We start from the raw sequence: 21,021 nt of genomic DNA, 5'->3' as shown, positions 1-21,021 counted from the left end.
CTTCCTGTCTTCTTTCGACTCATGAAGGGTTTGCATTTGTGTATGGATATTGGCACATAGGTACTTTCGTTTTTTTGTGAGCAAGGTCTCTTGATGTAGAGCGGGATAGACATAACATTGACCTTGCCCTTTAATTCTCTCATCACTGTCCTAGTTCCTGGAGTGTGCAGGTCTTTCCTCTTTTCCTTTCTTCTCCTGCTGGCCATGCCTTTTTTCACAGACATGTTCTTGTTTCCTCAATCTACTATACAGCTCCTGTTCTGTGGGATTCTTCTCCGCCAGGTTCTATTTGTGCTGGAATCTTTCAGCCAGGCTCTATTTGTGCTTGGATCAAGCCACCATACTCAAGCACAGGCTCCAATGGGTGGATGCACTCAAAATAAAAATCAGGCGCACAGTTGATATGGAAGTGATAGGATTACCGCAAAGACCTGCTGCAGCAATAAAAAGAAGTTTTGACACTTGGCCCTCTTGTCTTTCCCACTGGCAACTTTATTTTGTTAAATGACACGATTTTTAGTGTCCAAAGGAGTTGCATATTATAGTTGTTATTCGTACTCCGTTTCTTCAGTTAAGAAAAAGAGAGATTCTTTTCTTAGTGATTTTGTTCTCTGCACATCAAGTTGTCATGGATAGAAATTAGGCTTTTTCTGTAGTTTTTTTTTAACATGTTGCTGGACATGTTCAATATTGAAGTCTGCCATCTTCTATTAGTTAAACTACAATGTTGGGGTGCACTCTGTGTCATGGCATACTTTTAGGCTATGATTATACTTCAAGTGCGAACCAAGGAGTTGTATTTTCTGACACAAATTCTCAAAAAGAAAAGTCTTATAACGTTGTTTGACCGTGCTCCTGTTCGCCCATAGTTTTCACAGCATGATTTGTGAACTGTATTGGACCCTGCACACCGAGGTTCAAATGCTTTAATTGAAGAAGTGTTCCCCTAGAAGCATTTGAGAGGCTGATTTCTATTTGAAATGTGCTTCTAATAGCTTAGTGGTTTCTTGTGAATGCTGCAGTGAATTGTGTTGCTATTTTGAGTCTCAGTGGGATGTTTTAGCCTTAACTTTGGGTCTTTATTGATGCAGAGATTCCTTACATTCATCATCTTGCATTGTAGTGTGATCAAGTGGCCCAATCTGTCAACGTAATATTCTGTGGCTGGATCCCGCAATTGTCTGAGATTTACCTATTTGTTAATGCTACCGGGTTGAGGTGTGCTATGTTCCACCTTTTGAAGTCTTTAGTTTGCTTTTCGCAGCTTACCAAACTGTTCCCTTGAAAACAATCTCTCTTCCCAAATAAAATAGTTAATAAATTCTGCTTACTCTTTTCGGAGTACATTTTTTAAAATCCTTCTGCAAATCTTAAATGGGTTTTATCTTTGTTTGCTCAGGTCAACCTATCTAGCTCCCTTATTTATGCGTTTTTTATGCACTTTATAGCTTATTTTGTATCACTGGGATTTATGGTGAAAGCAGTTTCTCATTTATATATCAGTCTACTTCACTTCTAGATTTTCCTTTCAATTTTTTCTGGTTTTCCTGTTCTAGTTTTCTCTAGTGTTGGAAGTTGTCCGGGGAATTTGCCAGTGTGTTTCAATTGGACCAAAATGTTCACAGATGTAATTTAAGTCTTATTTAACTGTTTCTTTGAACATTTAAGGAGAACTTTCTCTTTTCTGTTCAGACGTTTCAGAGAGAATTAATCACGCAAATGTTTTTTTCCATTTTGTGGAGCTAATTCTCAAGTTTTTCTACTAGTATGTTGAATTCTTCAGCAACTTAGTTGCTTAATTCAGTGTTAGTAAAATAAGCAATGCCACTACTTTCATACTGAGACTTGAAAGTTAGCCCATGTTTTTTATATTATTTTTGGTATTGTTTTCCCAGGGAAAGTACCCACATTAATGTTTATTCACCAACACCTTAGGAAAACTCCATTGACCTTGATCTGCCAGCGAGACGTCACTGTGAGATGTCTGTTTTTTGTAAAAGATACTTCATTTGGTTTCCAGGATGTGAACTAGCTTGAATTTGTTAACATTGAAAAGGCTCATACAAAACTGGTTGTCTTTTAATGTTATGAAGAAAATTAAGTAGTTTGAAGTGTTTGGAGAATTGTTCCCTGACTGCGTTGGTTGTACTGAAAAGTTGTAGATCACATTCAAGAATGCCTTTACTGGAGTTAGGATGTTAGGAGTGAGTCATTTTTACCATATTGTGCTTTTCAGTTCCGGGAGTGGCTCATCGGTTCCACACCAGTTGTGGCAAGAACATCGCCTTTCAGAACGATGGCTGCAGGGCGGTGAGAGTGGCAGGCTATGCCCATGGTGTCCTCTTCAGCATGAAGGAACTGAAAACTGATGAGATCTTCGAGGTAAGATTTCACCACATCTCCTTCCTTATGTTCATGTCCTATTTGGAGTAGCTGTGGTTTCTTCAGATCCTTTTTTTGTAGCAGAAAAAGTTTTTCTGTCCTGTTCCTAGTGCGTGCTTTGATGGTTGTCCTAAGTTGGCAGGGTAAGCCTAGGCATGGGTCCCTTGGTTACTTTGCCACTTGATTCAAGCTAGCCTGGCTGATGAGGAGTGTTACCCCGATCCCGATCCCGGGATGCTTGTTTCTGGCCCAACAAAGACATGGCTTGGCAGTTCGGTCTGGACTGTTCCCATGAGGCACAGGGTCAAGATTTATTTGCCTAAGGCTGGGTCTGAACTGGGGTGGCGAAATGAGCTAAAGAACAATGATGGATTCAACCCAGATCTGTGACTGGGGGTGAGTGTCTGGAAAGTGTCAGTGCTCCGTCCATCTCCTTGTGTTTGCTTTGTTTGCCCTAAGTTGGCAGGTTATGCCCAGACGTGGGTACCTTGCTCACTTTGCCACTGGATTCAAGCTAGTCTGGCTGATGAGTAGTGTTATCCGAAGACTTGGCTTGGCAGTTCGGTCTGGACTGTTCCCATGAGGCACAGGGTCAAAACTGATGTGCATATGGCTGTGTCTTAACTGTGGTGGTGAAGTGAGCTAAAGAATGATGGATTCAAACCAGATCTGTGACTGGGGGTGAGTGTCTGAAAAGTTTCAGCGCTCCGTCTATCATCTCCTTGTGTTTGCTTTGATGGTTTGCCACCTTGTTTTGTCCAGCAATAGATGCTGTAGCACTGTTGCCTTTTAGACGAAACAAGTTACTTAACTCCAATTATTGTGCTTCAGCATTGTTATCGTTTATAGATTCATATGCTTGAATCATTCCCTATTTTTGAGCTGGGAGTCCCACTTTAACATTACAGTTGCAGTATGGTCACATTCGTCAGACATATTATCCTCTTCACATCATTAGAAATGACCTAAAGATCAACCAAAAAGGTGGTGGTACACTTCTCCTTTAACCCAAAGACGACCATACCTCACATTCAAAGCACATGTGAAAGAATACATTTTAACAACCTAAGCTGTAGCTAGGGTCACATGCATGAAAGATCACATCCCTGGAGTACTGTTGTTGCAGGTAATTATGCATGTCTTCTTTGACATTGGTTGAATCAGAATAGCAAGGAGTGTTCACTTTCAATATGTATATCGCAAGCAATGTTTAGCAACTGTGTCAGAACAGTGATTCAGCTCCATAGAAGTAGTAAGCAGGAGAGGCTTACTTAAGCAAAATATATTACGGTGGATAGCCTATGCCACAGCTGAATCGCCAGAATGTCCACATACAGGCTGTAATGTTTCACAAATGTGTGGCAGAACCTTCATTTTGCCAGCCTGCAGATATTGGATAGTTGAACACTAACATACAGAGATTCTGTTGCACTTCTTGTGAAATGAGCGACACAGATGCCTTTATTAACCACCAGCTTAGAACTCGCAGGTGGAGGTTGTCCACCTCATCTCCTGCTTGGAAAAAGGCTGACCTTTCTGCATTTGGCCAAAGGTCATAAACAATTGCTTGAAACCCCTGAATATTTTTGTTTGGCCAAGATAAAAGTTCAAACGCTGTGGAATATCCCAAAAATTACCAATTCGGTCAGCCACTGTTGAAGGATTTTGAAAGTTAGACTTGAGATGCAGTCTCTCATTTAGATAGAAACCTGTTGGTACCTTTAGGATAAATTTTAGATTTGTTTGCAGAATAAATGTGCAGCTTTGGAAACGCAAACATGGCCCTTTAATAGTGAATGCTTGGTTTTCACCCACTCTCCTGGCCGATGGTAAGGCCAAAAACAATGCACGCTCCATGTTTTACTTATAATGTCTGCTCTATGTATGGGCTCAAAAGGTAATCTCATATTTATTTTCCATGCTGGGTGTATGTGCTGTATAAGCAGAAGACCTCTAACAGATTATTTGATGATTCTAAAGGCTTGTAAAAAAAGTAGAGTCTAAGGGGTGCCAATTTCTTGAAATGGTTACTATATTAAATCTGATGGAGCGTTTTAATGCCTATTTGGCCAACTGCAACAACTAAGGAAGTGCTTGATGCAGTTCTAAATGTTTGTGGTGTAGAAACCTTTGGAACAACACTGTATGCAAATCTTTTCCACTTGTACTGATAGATTTTGTTATTGAGGTCTCGCTGGCATAATGTAGTGTCCTGCGCCATTCTGAAGGAATATCTAGGTTGGAGAATTCCATGTGTTCAGGAGCCATGCTGTCAATTTGAGAAATCCTTGGTTATGATGAAAAAGTTGGCCTTTCCCGCAGAATAGAAGTCCTTAGTGTTTGCCCAGTGGAATGCAGGGAGCTTCCAATAAATGGAGAAATCAGTAAACCAATTCTGGCTCGGCCATGCTGGTAGCACGAGGATCACTGTACAGTACCATTTTGATCTGACTTATTATCTGCTGAACAAGGGGAAGCTGCGGGAAAGTGCATGCAAAGACAGTGACATTAAAAGTGTGACTCCCCTTGACTCTGGATGCCTTACCATCATTTCTTGTTCTCTAGTATTGTGAATAAATTCAGTGCCAGATGCACCCACTGATGGTAGATCATGTTAAACAGATCTTGTTTCAGCTCCCACTTATGAGCTATGTCTGCCGTCCTGCTTGGGCATATCTGCCATGAGCTGTCGATGCATGAGTTGTCTACCCCTGGCAAATGCTCCACTTTTAGCGAGATGCTTGACTGGTGCCCTAGATAATCAGATTTCTGAAGGACCTGGCTGTTTGGTTCGACGGTGTGTGTGCATATATTATCTAGTCTTATTGTCTTTCCAGTACTGAAGAGTAGACCGGCCTTGGGAAGAAAGATTGAAGACTTTGCCTGACTTCTTTGAGATCCAGGATGTTTGAGAAGCTGCCTTTCTCTCTTCAACCAATGTCCTTTATAGGTGATCCATCTAAAGATGCATTGATTGTCATACAATTAGCTGCTTCTGTTTGGATAGACCATCCCGTTCACACTTTGGGTGATATCTTCCATTATTCCTTTGCCTCTGGCATTCAGTTGGATTAGATCTTCAAAAGAACCTGACACTTAAGGTCACTGGACAACTAGTTTTTTCCTTAAATGAGCCATCTTTATGTTATGTTAAAACGGGTCTTTTATAGCGCACGGCTACTCCTAGTAGTGTCCCGGCGCTTTGACAAAAACCCGAGAAAGAAGAGACCGGGGCAGATGCAGGGCAAACAGGAATATTAGTGGGTAAAAAGCCATGTCTTCAGCTCCTTCCTAAAAGCCAGTAAATTACTGATTTTCCTAAGGGAGACGGGCAAAGAATTCCAACATCGAGGTGCCAGGCATCGAAAAGAGCGTCCTCCAATTCTAGCCCGCCTGATGGAAGGAACAGAAGCCATAGCCAAAGAAACCGATCTCCGAGTTCTAGAAGGCACGTAGAAGGTCAGGCGCCTCCTAATATATCTGGCCCCTACATGGTGTAGCGCCTTAAAGGCAAGAGTCAGTGCCTTAAAAGTAATCCGTCTTGAGACAGGAAGCCAGTGGAGCTTTTTAAGCAACTCCGATGCACTCACTCTTCGCTGAAGGCCATAAATGGCCCTTGCGGCGGAGTTCTGCACCATCTGAAGGCGCGCCAGAAGAAATTTTGGCAGTCCCAGGTAGAGCACATTCGCATAGTCCAAGCGTGAGCCTATCAATGCCTGCACAGTAATCTTTCTATGCTAAAGAGACAAGATTGGGAGGAATTTCCTTAACATTTTCAAAATGCCAAAGCATTTCCCTGTAAGTTCACGAATCTGAGGCCCAAAAGAAAGGCCATCATCAATCTGAAACCCGAGGTTCTTTGCTTTGGAAGAGGCGTCTGCCGGAGGGTACATGTCCGGAGGCCACCAGGCCTTCCATCTAGGATCAGGAGAGCAGCCAAAGAAAAGCAGTTACGATTTATTGGAATTACATTTCAGACTGTGCTGTTTAAACCAGTCAAAGACCGCCCCCAGACAGCTTCTGATCCGCATACCGTCAAAGTCAGAGCCCTTTGTGCAGGTAAAAAGGAGCTGGGTGTCATCAGCGTAAGATACGATCTGGGCACCACACGACTCCGCCACTGCCGCCAGAGGGGCCATATAGATGTTGAAAAGGGTGGGGCTTAAGATAGAGCCCTGAGGCACCCCCACCTCCAATGGCGGCATATCGGCGGAGAAAGGTGGCGCCCAGACCGTTTGCCGGCGGCCGGCCAGAAATGATCAAACCAATTCAACACCGTTCCGCGTAATCCGATCTCCCAGAGTTTTAAAAGGAGACCGTCGTGGGGAACGGTGTCGAAAGCCGCCGACAAATCCAGCATAACTAATATGGCCTTTCCTCCAGTGTCTAATACTTCCCTAATGGTATCGGTGACTTCAAGAAGAGCGGTCTCCGTACTCATGTTGGCACGAAAACCCGACTGAGTGTCGTGAAGAATATCATTACTCTCAATGAAGTTAGATAGGGAGATGTGCACGTGCTTCTCCACCACCTTTGCCAAGGCCGGGAGAAGGGAGATCGGCTTATAGTTAGCATGGACCAATGGGTCCAAATTGGGCTTCTTGATAAGCGGCACGATCAAGGCATGTTTCCAGACCTTAGGAACCACTCCCGTGCTTAAGGACATATTGAGCACCGGGTCGAGCAAGGAGTTTATGGCAGGGGCTACTCTTCCAAGACATTTTGCGGGGCAGGGATCCTGCAGAGAGCCGGACTTAAGCTGGGTAAAAAGGTCAAGTGAGGCAGGGAGAGACCGAGATGGAAACTCAGAGAGAGAGAGGGGCCTTCCACTACCAAGGATGGAAACCGAGAAAGCCTGATCTCAGGTGCAGATACTAAACTAGGGGAGGGAAAAGTGTCTTGAATAGCTTTAATTTTTATGGCAAAAAAGAGTGCAAGTTGACAAACCCAGGCATCAGTATGGGAGTGAGATGGCAAAATCGAGGTGGGGAAATGAAATCTTTTACAATGCGGAATATTTCTTTACTCATATTCGCCGCATCCTCTATTCTTTTGTCGAAATATGATTTTTTCCCCAGCCATAATATGGCGGTGATAGAGCCTAGTTGATTCCCTATATTTATGTTTGTCACTGGGATCGTACAGGCGACGCCCAGCCCTTTCGGCTTTTTTACACTCTCTACGCAACTCACCGAGAAAGGGAGTGAACCACGGGGCAGAAGCGCGTCTGCTGGTTTTTCTGGGAATTACCATGGGAGCTAGCTCCTCAAATCTGTCAACGAGCCACCTATGTAGCAAATCCAGATCCTCCTCTAAACTACCAGACAGTTGACAAGGGTGTGAGGAGAGTGCAGATACCAACATTTCAGAGGACACCCGGTGAAATGCCCATGCAGTCCCTCTAGAGCCTTCCAACGGTCTTGAAGAGGTAGTGGTGACTGGGGGGATAACATTTTTTATTAAATAATGATCAGGCCATAGGACAGGATTCGGGGGGGACGTGCTGATCGAAACTGTAGATAAAACTTGAACGAGAGTGTGCCCTTTGTTGTGCGTGGGAGCAGATCTTCAGTCTGCAGTGGGGAATCATTAGAATGAATGAATTAATACATCACCCTTAAAAGGGGTTTAAATGCACGATCTGGCATCACTTTTAGTCCTTTTATCTGTGAAGCTAGGGTTTGCAACTTCATAGTTCTTTCCTGTGATGAGAACTCTTTCCCCCAAACTGTATCCAGAATGGTTTCTCGGAACGGAATGCGTTTGGTCGGTGTCAAATGAGACTTAGTCATTTTGGGCTTGAGATCCAGAGCTTTGAATAGAATCAGATATTCATTGATATGTATGACTTTGCAGTTTGTGACAACTTGCCTTTGACCTGCCAGTCACCCCAGTAAGGAAATATTTGGTGCCCTTTTACCCCTGAGAAGTGCTGCTAAAGGGGCCATACACTCTATTTACCCTTGGTGCCATCTAGAGACCGATTTGTAACACCGTGAGCTGATAGTGGCTCACACCTGTTTTGAACCACAGTTATTTCCAATGCTAGGGACGGTTTGAGATATGAACTTGGTTCCTTTAAATCTAGCAATGTTATGTACTCCCCATCTTGGAGCAGTTGAAGCACCTCTTGGTCTTTATTTTCCAGAGGTCCAAAATGAGTCAACAGTCTCATCCTTGTTCCGCATAATAAAAAACATGCAATAAAAGCCTGTATTTTGTTGGTATTAGGGATGGTATCGAACATCCCCTTGGAAATCGTAGAAAAATCTTTATGGGAGGTTTTGCGACTTTGGCTAGGTGGAGGCTTTTGTACACATTTGAGTGTATAGAGAAGGTCAAAAACCCACCTGTCTGATGTTATATCGGCCCATTGATGATGATAAGTAGAGATTCTCGTGCCCACCATAGCACAGAACTGGTAATGCTGTCGGTACTAGATGAGCTAAGATGCATGGCTGACGGTAAAAGGCCAAGCGCCCTGATTTTACTAGATCTCTCAGCGGCGTTTGATACCGTCAGCCATGCATTGCTCCTGGACAGACTGGCTAGATGTGGGATAGGAGAGCAAGCCCTTAAATGGCTAACAGCTTTTCTGACAGGAAGGACGCAGAGGATTCAGTTGGCAGACCAGGTCTCAGATGTGGGCATGCTGGCCTGTGGAGTCCCGCAGGGATCGGCACTCTCTCCGCTTTTATTTAACATGTACCTACAACCATTGGTTGAGTCCCTGGCAAACATGAATTGCAAAGTCTTCAATTACGCTGACGACACTCAGCTGTTGCTGAGTATCGACAATACTCCATCGGCTCAGTCCCTGGCCCAAGACATTCTACGATTTACAGTGAATTGGATGTCGTCCAATTTGCTGAAAATCAATCCAGACAAGACGGAAGTGCTTGTAGTTTCCACCTCTACTTCCCCCTGGAATGATTTGTTTTGGCCACCAGAGTTAGGACCTACCCCAAAGCCCTGCTCCAGTGTTAAGAGCCTTGGCATGAAAATTGACCAGGAACTCTCGATGGTCAACCAAGTATCCACCGTAGTTGGCTCCTGTACCAACCTGATCAGACAACTACGTAAACTCGCCCCCTTGCTCTCGAGAAATATGCTGCGAACCATTGTATCAGCCACCATAGTGTCTAGAATAGACTATGGCAATGCTTTGTACCTCGGCCTCCCAAAGAGCTCCATCAACCGTCTTCAGGTTATCCTGAATGATGCAGCACGCTTGATCTTCGGATTGCCGAGGAGGTCTCACGCCTCCCCTCTGCTCTATAGGCTACACTGGCTGCCTATAGCGCAGAGAGTTGAATTTAAGAGTATGTGTATCTGTCACAAAGCTGTCCACGGACACGCGCCAGCCTATGTAAAAGAAAGGCTCAAGTTATACGAACCAAAGCGCGCCCTGCGATCGTCCGGATCTTTTCTGTTATCTTGTCCACGCTTCAAGTTAACAACTAAAGGAGGCAGATCCTTTTCAGTTCAGGCACCAACCATCTGGAATAAGTTACCGGAGGCGCTTCGCAGAGAACCTAACCTCCTTCACTTTAGGAAATCCCTGAAAACTTTACTCTTCAGGGATGTTTCTCCATTCCAATAATCGGCTATTAGATCAGACACCCCCGTACTTTTATTCCATCTTGTTGCTGTACTTGGTCAGTAGCGCTTTGAGACCTGTCGGTGAGTTGGCGCGATACAAAACACAGTTACAATACAATACAATACAATTCGTCTTCTATCGGTCTGGATGCAAACTCTTGGGAGTGACTGGTGCCAGCAGCCTTGAAGAACACCAAAATGTGATGGGTGAAATGGTTGAATTAATCTCAGTTTTTGGTAGTTACTCCGGCCGCATCCCATTCCACCATTTTGTGTCCATCATGCCACCTCAGATAGGACCCAGACATATGCAAATCAGCCCTGGTCCTTCTCCAAAAGGTACAGTCTAAACCAAACGACCACAATAGATCGCTTCTGAACCAGAACACAAGTAACCCCAGATTGATGTCTGCCTATTTGGGCCTCTTCGCAGGGCACAGTGAGGCCAGGATCCTGTTTGGGCATATCAGTCACTCTTATGGCGTCGCAATGATGAACACAAAATGTGGTAGGTGATACTACCTGTGTGTGGCGTCCTGCTTGGTCTGATTTGGGCCTCTTATGTGGCTGTTGCTTGCCGTAGGAGCTGAAGACACTGATTGTTGCTGCTGGGATGGGTAGAATGCTTGGCTCAATAAAGGTATCTGTTAAGGCTGCTTTGATGGAAACTCTTGCAGTTGGAATCTTCCCCTAAATAATGGCACACATCTGCCTCTTGGACTCTGAAAAAAGGATTTTGCCACACTATTGCAGAATCCTGAGGAATCGGGCAATGTCCATGTCGGATTTTATGTGTTTTAAAACTGATCCCCTCCATCCGGTGGCATATTTAGTAAGCTATGCTGCACACATCAGGGCGGAATGAGGGTAGTGCTAAGCATTTATTGCACACACAAAGGCAATAAGTGAGACACACAATAAAGAAATCTAACACCAATTTATAAAAAATACTTTTATATGAATTTGGATACCAAGATCATCGAAATCATGGAAGTCCTTTTCGAGTTATGTTTGACATTTTACAGTTTTGAAAAGTGCTATTTTTGGAGGCAGTAATGTTATCCTATGGGGAAAAACGTACTCCATTCAGGCACTTAACGACTTAGGGGACCAATCTTCTGGTCTTAAGGTGAGTATGGGACAAGGTCCAAGGCAGCTCAAATATGTCACCTTGGGTGGTACTGGGGCGGCCGGGTGCAGAGGTGCTTTTCATTGTCGGGTGCCCAATGTTATTCTATGGGGGAAAAACGTAGTGCATTCAGCCAATTCACAGTGACTTAACAAGACCAATCTTCTGGACTTAAGATGAGTATGGGGAAAGGTCCAAGGCCACACCAACAAGTCTCCTCAGGATGCTCTGAGGCGTTCGGTGCAGAGTTGTGTCACGGTGTCGGTATCCCATTCACTTTAATTGGAATTGTCCGGTTGCAAAGAGGCTGGGACTGGGAGACCAGTCAATCTGAACCCACAAAGGGGCTCAGTTCTGACGATACTCGGGGATGTGGGCACACCTCTGGTCCTCTTCTTCTCGGGCTAGGGCGGCCGGGGGCAGATGTGTTTTGAGGCGTCTGGATTCCATCACCGGAGACACTCGCGGTAAAGGGGACCTGCACAAAAATGATGCAGACAGCATCAGTGAGTAACTGTGGGGCAAACCCACAGTGGGCTTTGTCTCTGGAGTGTCGGGTGAAAATGCTGGCACTGTTGGCCCACTTCAACTCGGGCTAGCGGACAAGGGTGCAGTGGTGCTTTCTGGTGTCAGGGTCCAGAGTCTTCACAGTTCTTTTGGAGTGCCTGCAGGAAGTAGGGAAGCAGCTGCGCTACTCCATGGTTGTGCCTGGGTCTTTTTTGAAGGCAGGCAGTCCTCTTAGGCTTTTGGAGGCACAGCAGCTGCAGGGCAAGACTATTTTAGTGCAGTCTCGCAGGAACAGCAAACAGGCCGGCAGGGTTGGTATCAAGTCAGTTGCTTCTCCACAGCACTTTTTTCTCGCGGCTCTTCTATGTTGTTCTTCTTAACTCTGCAGGAATCTGATTTCTTGACGCCAGGGGCTCCCCTTATTGCTAGATTTACGAGTGTTAGGGGAGTGTAGGGTACTATCCAATAGGCTACTTACCCCTGGGGTCACTACACCTCCGATCTGACGACTTCCTGTGGGAAGTGTGCATAACCCTGTCCTAGAGTTCCTAATTCTGCCATCACCAAGATTTTACATTTCTTATCCACATCAGGTTGTTCACCTTAGGGTTGGAACTAGCTATATATATACACAACTCTCTGACCTCTAATTTTCCTGCCTGTCCTGGTGCCAAATGGGCCCTGGTCGGGATTGGTGGATGATGGTTGTGGGTTGGCATCACACTTATCTCTGAGGGAAGCCAGGTTCCCATACCAAAGGCGGTGGGGTATTTTAAGCTCTTGCCTTGGAATGCTAAATGACCAGCTTTCCTGGAGGAGGAAGTAAAATACCTCCCTCCAGAGCAGACATTGCTCCTGACTTTCTGTGTGTGAACTCTCACCCAGGGAGGGGTGGGGTCATAAACTCACCTGTGGTGGCATGTTGGACTGGACTAGTCAACCAGCACACAAGAGAACTGATAGGTTTTAGGTGGTACCTCTAAGGTACCCTCTGGGTGCATGTATTAATAAATCCATCACTGAAATCAGTGTGGGTTTACACACCATATGTTTCAGTGAAGCCATTATGTAGCTGAGGAACTCATTTTGACCTGTGTTTAGCACATACCTTAATATGGCTTCCCTGCTCATGTGCAATATTCAGTAATAGAACTAGACATCACAGGGGCATATCTGCTCATGCAGATATGTCCCCACATAAAATATAATGCACACTGCCTTAGGGGTCAAAGGCCTGCAGTAGGGGTGACTTTCAAATATTAGATGTAGTGACTTTGGCATGACACACAGCAGTGTGCCATGTTATTTTTTCATTCATGGTTTGCACCATGTAATGCAGCCTGCAATGGCAGTCTGTGTGTGGGTACCTTAGGGTGGCATAAGATATGGTGCAGCCATTTAGGATCCTCGTTAGCCCTCGTGCTCTTGGTACCTGGGCTACCATTTACTTGGGGCTTACAGGGGTGCTAAAGTCCTTAGCCAATTGTAGCACAATTAGACAACGCCTTGTTTTGGGGAAAGAGCACTGGCACTGAGATCTGGTTAGCAGGCCTCAGTGCACTGTTGGAGTCGAAAATCTGCATCTAGCAGCAAAAAAATTGACAAAAGTAGGAGGATAACTGCAACAAAAGTCCAGTTTCCTACCTTCGCCTCTAGGGAATTGGTGATCAGTGTGCCTTCACCTCTTTGGCTGCAGTTTGTGTCATTTCTCCTTTTAGAAATAATAAGGAAATTTGACAATATTGCTAATAAAGTGGAACTCTAGGACTCCCAACTCAACAACTGAGAAGGATTGAAGCATGTTAATCTATGAAAGATCCAATGCTGGAGTATGGTTCCTTTCGGTGTTGAACTCGATTAAGCTCGCCACGGTTTTACCTCCTTTGATTGTTTAGATATAGCCGTAGATCCACCCAATTTTCCAGGGGTTTCAAACCGAGAGGGCAGGAAGGAATGTGTTTTTAATTCTATTGCCTTCACCTGATAAGGGCTATAGCTTCACATTGGGTGATTGGTTGGGTCTTCCAGGTTTTGTTGCAATTGGCTTTTTCTGTATCCCTCAGCGTGTGCCACACCTTTATAAACATGTGCTCTGTATCCCATTAAATACTTTGTTGGTTTCTTCCTGTGTACTTTCTTATGCGGCTCCCTGCAATTGTAGATACTGTAGCTCCGTAAGGACAATATGGACTCCTCTGTGTCTTCCTGTTGGTTTTCTTCCTACTTACATCTTGTGTGTATGTCCTTGCCACTAATGCTTCTCTGTTTTTTTGCTTTGTTGATTACTTCAGGTATCTGTCCCTTTGTGTGACACTTTGCTCTTCTTCATCAGGTGAAGATAGACGAGCTGGATGGAAAGTGGTCTGGTTGCTTTCACATCGGCTTAACTACCCTTCTCCCCGCTGATCTCCCATATACTGTTACAGGCCTGCCGTCATCCATATTAGACTTCAGATCCAAGGTCACATGGCTAGTGACTGGCTCTGAGGTCCGCAGAAATGGAATACTTCAGAAGCAGAACTATGGCTGCTCTTTGGAACGCCTCAGTGTGAGTGGATTTTTAATACTTGTTGTAAGTCCTTTTGGTGTGTTCCAAGTTGCATTTCAGATTCAGAAGACGGAAAATGTAAGGTGCTTTAGCAAGCTTCCTTGTCAAAGTCTGGTTTAAAAGCTGGGTATGACATGCTCATTCATTGCAGCTATGCAACAGTGGATAAACCCAGTATTGAATGAAGGTTGCAGTACCTGCAAGTACTGCTTAGTGAGTAAGTGAAAGAGTCTTTCATCTGATAGTTCTAAGCTATATAATTGGCGGCAGTCTGTCTGCCTGTAGAAATTCAGGCTCATTTGACTCGTAGTCCATAAGAAATAGAGGCCCCACCTGGATAGGGCTGAGTATTGCTGGACACGTGTGTAAGCAAGCCTGTTGCTGAATTATGAGGGAGACTATTTTCAGTTCAGCTCCAAGACATGGAACTTCTTATAAGGTGAGTTGGCAATTAGAAAGAACAGAGTGAGTGAGAGGGATAGAGAGTGAGAGCGAGAGAGTTTTTAAACGAAGCACACTAATAGAGAAAAAAATCCCAACCCATTCCAAAGAAATTCAAGTAGAGGAAGATCATAGACAATGCATTGTCAATTAAACGTTCTGGGAAGATGATTACCTTAAAGCCAAATCCATTCTTCTTCACTTGTGCTGTCTCTAAAAGAGATTGCTATCCAGGTAGACTGCTCAAGACATCAGTCATAAATATGTCGACAATTAAGCTGTTGAGTTTATTTTTTCCTATCTACGTTTGCTTGGGTTCTCTAAATTTGAATACAAAAAAAAATACTTTTAGTATAATTATGGCTCCCACAGTCATCAGATTTTACTGATTTTTACAGATAAATTCAAACAGAGAACAATGTGTTTCATGTCTGTATTTACTTTTTAGAAGAGGAAAACCTTGCAAAATTATGCTTCTTCTGAGCTACTCTCCATGCTGTTCTTCATGACCGCAGGGCCAATAACTGAGCAGATAGACATCATGAGTGTTCATAAAAGGATGAGATTTCCTTAATTACAGGCATATATTCACATATATTTGTATATAATGCTAATATTTATCTGCAAGTGTAGTGTTTTGTTATATTTGGCTGCTTAGTTTGCTAAAGCGCTACAAGCATCAAACTGAGTGCATGTTTATCAGTAAAATAAATGCGAAAATATATAATTTTACATCTGTTTGTATTCAAACACAAAATAAATATTGAAAAAATTCCAATAAGATGGCCAAAAAATAAACCTGGATAAATAGAAATGTAAATATAAATGCAATAAAACCGGTAGCCCTAATTATAATAATTCAGCAGTTACAAATTGATTCACTTTTTCATTCTTTTTATTTTATTAGTGTTTCACCTTTTCAAAATATTAAAAGTAATTTGTTTACAACAGTTTTTGCAACGCTACACTTGCTTATAGCATCTGTGTTTCAGGACTGTGTATCAGTAATTATTAACCCGTTGCATGCGTGCGTCGGCCAACGGCCGTCGTGAGCACTCCCTATGGTAGTGCTGCACATGTCCATTGGACGACGCGGCCCCGCCCGCGCACGGAAACGTCCACAATGCGGCGGACTCTACGCCGCGCTAGAGGGGTTAAATTACAGCTGTATTGATTGAAAGAATATATTGTTAAATACGGCCATTTTGTAACAACAGTGTTTATATTAGTTTGAAAAAGAGGTATATTCCATTTGTCTTATCCAGATACTTGCAGCATGCAAAGATTTCCTTGTTGCTGCTTTAAGTAGTACGCAGGGATTCTACCTAAGTTCTGTTTCCAAGGTTCGAAACTGCTAGGGTACCCTGCCTTTTTGTCAGCAAAGGAACAGCTTGTGATTGGTTGTGCTCAAGTATGTAAGATGGAATTACTGGTCTTAGTCAAGCCACATAGAGCTCATACCTTCTGGTACCAGTTCTGGTGCCAGAAACACAGTGATCTCTGGTCAGGTGCTGTTCCAAGTCTCTCAGCCCATGGCAAGTGGCCGTTCTCCCCAAAAGGAGAGTACCAACTTTTTGTGTCCCTCACAAGTGAGGTTTCTAGGTGCTGTCCTTTAAAATCAAAAGATAGAAAAGGAAGGCATTACAAAGCAGGTTCAATTCTAAACGGAAAGGCCCAGTTATGCACAAACTTTTCATGTTCACACCATTGCTAACAGAAGACTGTGGCCCACGTCTTACGCTTCGCCACACTGTCCACAGTACGGAAGAGCATAAAGAAGTGGCTTTAAGGCTGGAGAGAAGCACAAAGCTTACACCGATTGCGTTCCTTCATTCATATTAAAAGGCTGTTAGTCTACGTGTGGCTTCCTCCATGAATCTTTTTATTTGCAATTGCAGCTCACGCATCTGGAGATTTTCTCTAGATGCATTTCCTCCATCTTTGTCTTCTCATTTCATCTCCTCTCTTCACTTTTATTGCTAACATCCATTCTTCTACTTTGGCTAACTTTCTTGCATTCTTACAGATTGGCAACCGCATCGGTGTAAAACGCTGCTCAGATGATTCCATGCATATTCTGCTAGATGGAGAGGATATGGGTCCTGCTGCCTCTGGTGTTGCCAAGGTATTCCGCAATCAGTATTGAACCTGAGCTTCTTCCCTTCATTTGTTGTCCCACTGTCTCTGATTATCTTGCTCTCACAGCCGTGATCCCTCTGTCTCAACTTTTTATCTTACTCTCACCCTAGTCATTTTTGTTACTTGGTGTGCCCTCCAAATAACGCTTTGTATGCCCTACTTCCCTTCTTTGGTTTCTCTCTGGTTTTCTCCACTTTGTTTTACTTCTTTGCTACATCTTGTTTCTTATTGGATGATCTGGTCTTTCTCAGAACGTGTACGTTGTGCTTGATTTGTACGGCCGCGTGACAGCAGTCTCAATTGTCAGCTCCACCGTTCAGGAGGAATCAGACGGCACTAAACCTCCATCCATTACATCTGAGATTTGCAGTGAGGAAGAGGAGGAAGAAGAGCACTCTGCGGTGAGTGAGCCAGATACTTTAGGAAACTGATAAAGCCATGGGTTCTCTAGTGGAGTTGATGCTGTTCGTTAATGTATGATGTCTCTGTTAATGGACTTGACATTCACAGTTGATGTACTGATGTGTCCATTCATATAATTCACATGTTTCTTGGTTCATTTAGTCTTCTAAGGTAATGTGATCTTGTGGTAATTCACCATTTTGTTGGCGAGAGCTCTTTAGCTAATCAAAGCCTGGCTGCGGCGGTGTTATGTTATTTTCTTCTATTGATAAATGTTTCTTCAGTAACCGTTTAATATTGATGCTTAAGATTTCTTTGTTATCCTATCCTGTTTTGCTTGTATGATGCATCCACCCTTTGGGTATTACAGCCTGACATGTGAGTGAGGCTACCCGGGTAATTGCACCTGCCTAAGTGATGCTTTTCTGGTGAGCAAATTGGATTGTGTGGTAATTTGTGGTTGAGATTTAGGTGTGACCTTTCCTGATGTAGGGGTATGGTTGAGCTTGTTATCTGAGGAAATCCAGTGCTTGAATGCTGAGTGGTACATGGTTTAAACAGGGGCAAAGTTAGTGTGTCCTAGGTTTTCACATCAGTAAATTGAACCCGTGCTTCAGAGAGAATGTCTAGTGTATGGTTCCTTCATTGAGGGGGGTCTCTTCTAGGTGTTTCTTTTCTTAGGAAATGGCAGTCTCTATTTTTGCACCATTTGTGCAAGATCCATTAGTTAAGGTACATGATATTTTTGAGTTAAGTGATGCAAGTCCTATTTCTTTTAGATTATGTCTCCCTGGCTATTTTACAATGCAGAAGATGTTAACCAGGCCATGTTAGCAAAGGTGGTTAGTTGGAGCTGAGGAAAGTGTAGCAGATGAGCTACTAGTAGACCTGAACATTTGCTTCTATTTATAGTGCGAGAATGAGGTCCCCACTGCCGTGGCAGCTCCCGTAATCACAACCACCATGGAATTCTTGGAGAATCATGGTAGGAACATACTTCTCTCGAATGGAAACCAAACAGCCACACGGGTCTCAAGCTACAACCAGGGCATTGTGGTCATCGCCCAGCCATTGCCTCGACAGCAACTCTTCCAGGTAAGCATATTGGAGCTTTATGGGGAATGGTGCAGGAACTGTGGGGTACTTGAAAAACCTCATTGTCAAGGTTTGGAAGGGGACTAAGCATTGCTTTTGAAATACATAATGTTCGAGGCATGTGGGCTGCTGAATTCATATCTAGTGCATAGATCGCCGGCTAGTGTTGGGTCCGGATGATTGCACATTGTTGTCCTGGAAGAGTCTTCGAAGTATCACGAGATAGGTAGCTCCTCCCCTGGACTACAGTGCGCATGGGCCCAGCAGACGGCACCTGACCCGGTGAACATTTTCGATACCGAGGGAGAGGAGGCAGACGAGCAGGAAGATCAAGAGCCGATTTCCAATCCAGCGGCAGAGATCGACTCCAACTACGACGCAGACGTAGAAATGCTCGATGCAGAAGAAATCGTCGACGAGGTAGGAGACGACGATCAGGCCTATGGGGCCGCGGAAGATAGCTCAAGCGAGGAGCTATGCCCCATTCAAACTATATATACGGCTCAGGTCGAGGGATCGCCACATGGCCTTACCCAAGATCTTGCACCGAGTTCCACAGTCTCGCCTCCGGGCCCGGCTACGGACATTTCTAGAGAGCCACCATTGGTGAAATCGAAACCGAAAGACAAAGCTTCGGTGTCTACAAAACCGAAAGTGCTAGAGGCGCCGTCGAAACCGAAAGCGCGTGTCGCCTTGGTCGGCTCCAAGTCTTCAGACCTGTCGGTGCAGACAAAGCCAAAAAAGGTTGTCGACCCAGTGAAGTCGCTCAAGGGCGTTGAGCCGAAGACTGGGACACCAAAAGCACTTGTCAAGGTTGTCGACCCGAAGACTTCGGCGACGAGGGCCGTCGACACGAAAAAAGGACTCGGAGCTACAAAGGTTGTCGATCCTGTGCGTCGGCCGGACAAGGCCAAAAGTACTACGACCATCGAGTCCGCATCTGGTGGTGGCTCGAAGGCACCTGTCGAGTCGACGCAGCCGTCCGCCTCCTTCACGAAGCAGTTGTCGGAATCATTAAAACGCAATAAAGACAAAGCTTCCTCTGTCGATCCGAAGGATACTTCCACGCCGAAGCCTACCACCAAACCGCAAAAGTCGACAGCGCCTATTCAATTTACGCTGCCGCCGAAAGTGGCGCCGAAGGCGTTCGCGCCCAAGAAGGTCGTCGAGGCGTCCATGAAGGTGTCCACGGGGCCAAAGCCTATCCCTGCAGTTGTAGGCACAAAGCATCGACAACCCCTGCTGGAGGAGCAGTCGGAACAATTCATCGACGCCGACACCGGTAAACTTTCGATTTACAAACGAAAGATCACACCAGCACAGCCTATGGAGTCCTACACAATTCCTTTAAAGAAAAAGGATTCCACGGATTCACCAGTTCTTGTTGAACTAATAGCTCCACGTGGACAGGACACTGCTCCAATCTCGCCCACTTACTCAGAGGTGGAGGCTGGGGAAGGTGACTATGATGAGTACAACTACCCTGCCGACACTGATCCTGAAGATCAACATGACACATGGGCAGATGCTGCGGACACAGGGGATCCACAAACTGCCCCAGACACTCAAGTGTATAACGTCAAAACATCACCTACTGAGGACTCAGTGGCATTTAATGCGCTTATTGAAAGGGCAGCCAAAAATCATGACGTCCAGCTCCATGATGACCCTATTGAGGTGGATTTTTTGTTTGACACCTTTTCCACCTCTGAGAAGACCGTAAAGACTCTGCCTATGCTAAAGGGTGTCTTATAACATGCTGCAGACATTTTTAAAGAACCCACAAGGGCCAGGGTTATAAACCCCAGAATTGGAAAAAAAGTACAAGCCGGCGCCTGGGAACCCTACCTACATCAAGGGCCAGTTGCCGTTGGACTCTTTAGTAGTTTCCAATGCCCGGAAGAGGGCAAACTCACAAACTACTGGTGATGCTCCTCCCCCTGACAAGGAATCTAAAGTGCTAGAAGCATCAGGGAAAAGGGTGGCCGCTCAAGCAGCCAATATCTGGCTCATTTTAAACACTCAGGCACTCTTGGCCAGATATGACAGGGCACATTACGATACACTTGAGACCCTGTTACAACACTTGCCAGATGAATATAAAGAGGCAGCAGAGATGCTCATACAAGAGGGGAAACTCATCTCAAATGCTTCTATTAAGTGTGCACTGGACGCAGCAGACACCGCGGCCAGGGCCATTAACACAAGTGTGATGTTGCGGCGTCAGGCCTCGCTCAGAATCTCCGGGTTCAAGCCGGAGATACAAACCACCATCCTAAATCAGCCTGTTAACCCTGATCACTTATTTGGACCTGAGGTGGACACCACCCTGGAAAAAATCAAAAAGGACACCGAGACTGCAAAGTCTATGGGGGCTCTCCAGTCCCAGCAGTTTAGGGGTGGTTCTTTTCGTCGCTCAAGTAATAGAGGTGTTTCCAGAGGCCAGCTGTCCCAGCAAACACAGTACACTAAGAGTGGCGCACAAACCTCATACAACAAACAGAGTAGAGGTTGCTATCGCGGAAACAGCGCCAAAGGCAGAGGTCGTGGTAACAACCGCTCCCGATCCTCCGCCGCCAACAAACAGTGACGCCTTGTCACTGCCCCCCGACCATACAATACCAGTCGGGGGGAGACTCCAACAGTTCCTGCCATTCTGGAAATCGATCACCACAGACAGGTGGGTCAGAAAGCTTATCCAGTACGGTTATTGTCTGGAGTTGACATCCACTCCACCCAACATACCCCCAAAACACCGTCCTATGTCCACAGAGCA

At 44.9% G+C, this 21,021-nt stretch overlaps 1 protein-coding gene across 2 annotated transcripts in view; it reads left to right on the top strand.

Moving 5' to 3' along the window:
* The window catches only part of NEURL4 (neuralized E3 ubiquitin protein ligase 4), a 265,245-nt gene that overhangs the window by 112,711 nt on the left and 131,513 nt on the right, over nt 1–21,021 (top strand). For both annotated transcript variants that reach the window (XM_078669741.1, XM_078669742.1), the window contains exons 17-21: nt 2,237–2,382; nt 13,953–14,168; nt 16,636–16,734; nt 17,000–17,149; nt 18,063–18,245. In XM_078669741.1, coding sequence (XP_078525867.1) covers nt 2,237–2,382; nt 13,953–14,168; nt 16,636–16,734; nt 17,000–17,149; nt 18,063–18,245 — 794 coding nt within the window. The remainder of the gene's footprint in view (nt 1–2,236; nt 2,383–13,952; nt 14,169–16,635; nt 16,735–16,999; nt 17,150–18,062; nt 18,246–21,021) is intronic.

This window comes from Lissotriton helveticus, chromosome 12 (genome assembly GCF_964261635.1).
Source record: "Lissotriton helveticus chromosome 12, aLisHel1.1, whole genome shotgun sequence".
Lineage (NCBI taxonomy): Eukaryota > Metazoa > Chordata > Amphibia > Caudata > Salamandridae > Lissotriton > Lissotriton helveticus.
The sequence above is the reverse complement of the archived record's forward strand: the minus strand, read 5'-3'. Positions and strand labels throughout refer to the sequence as shown.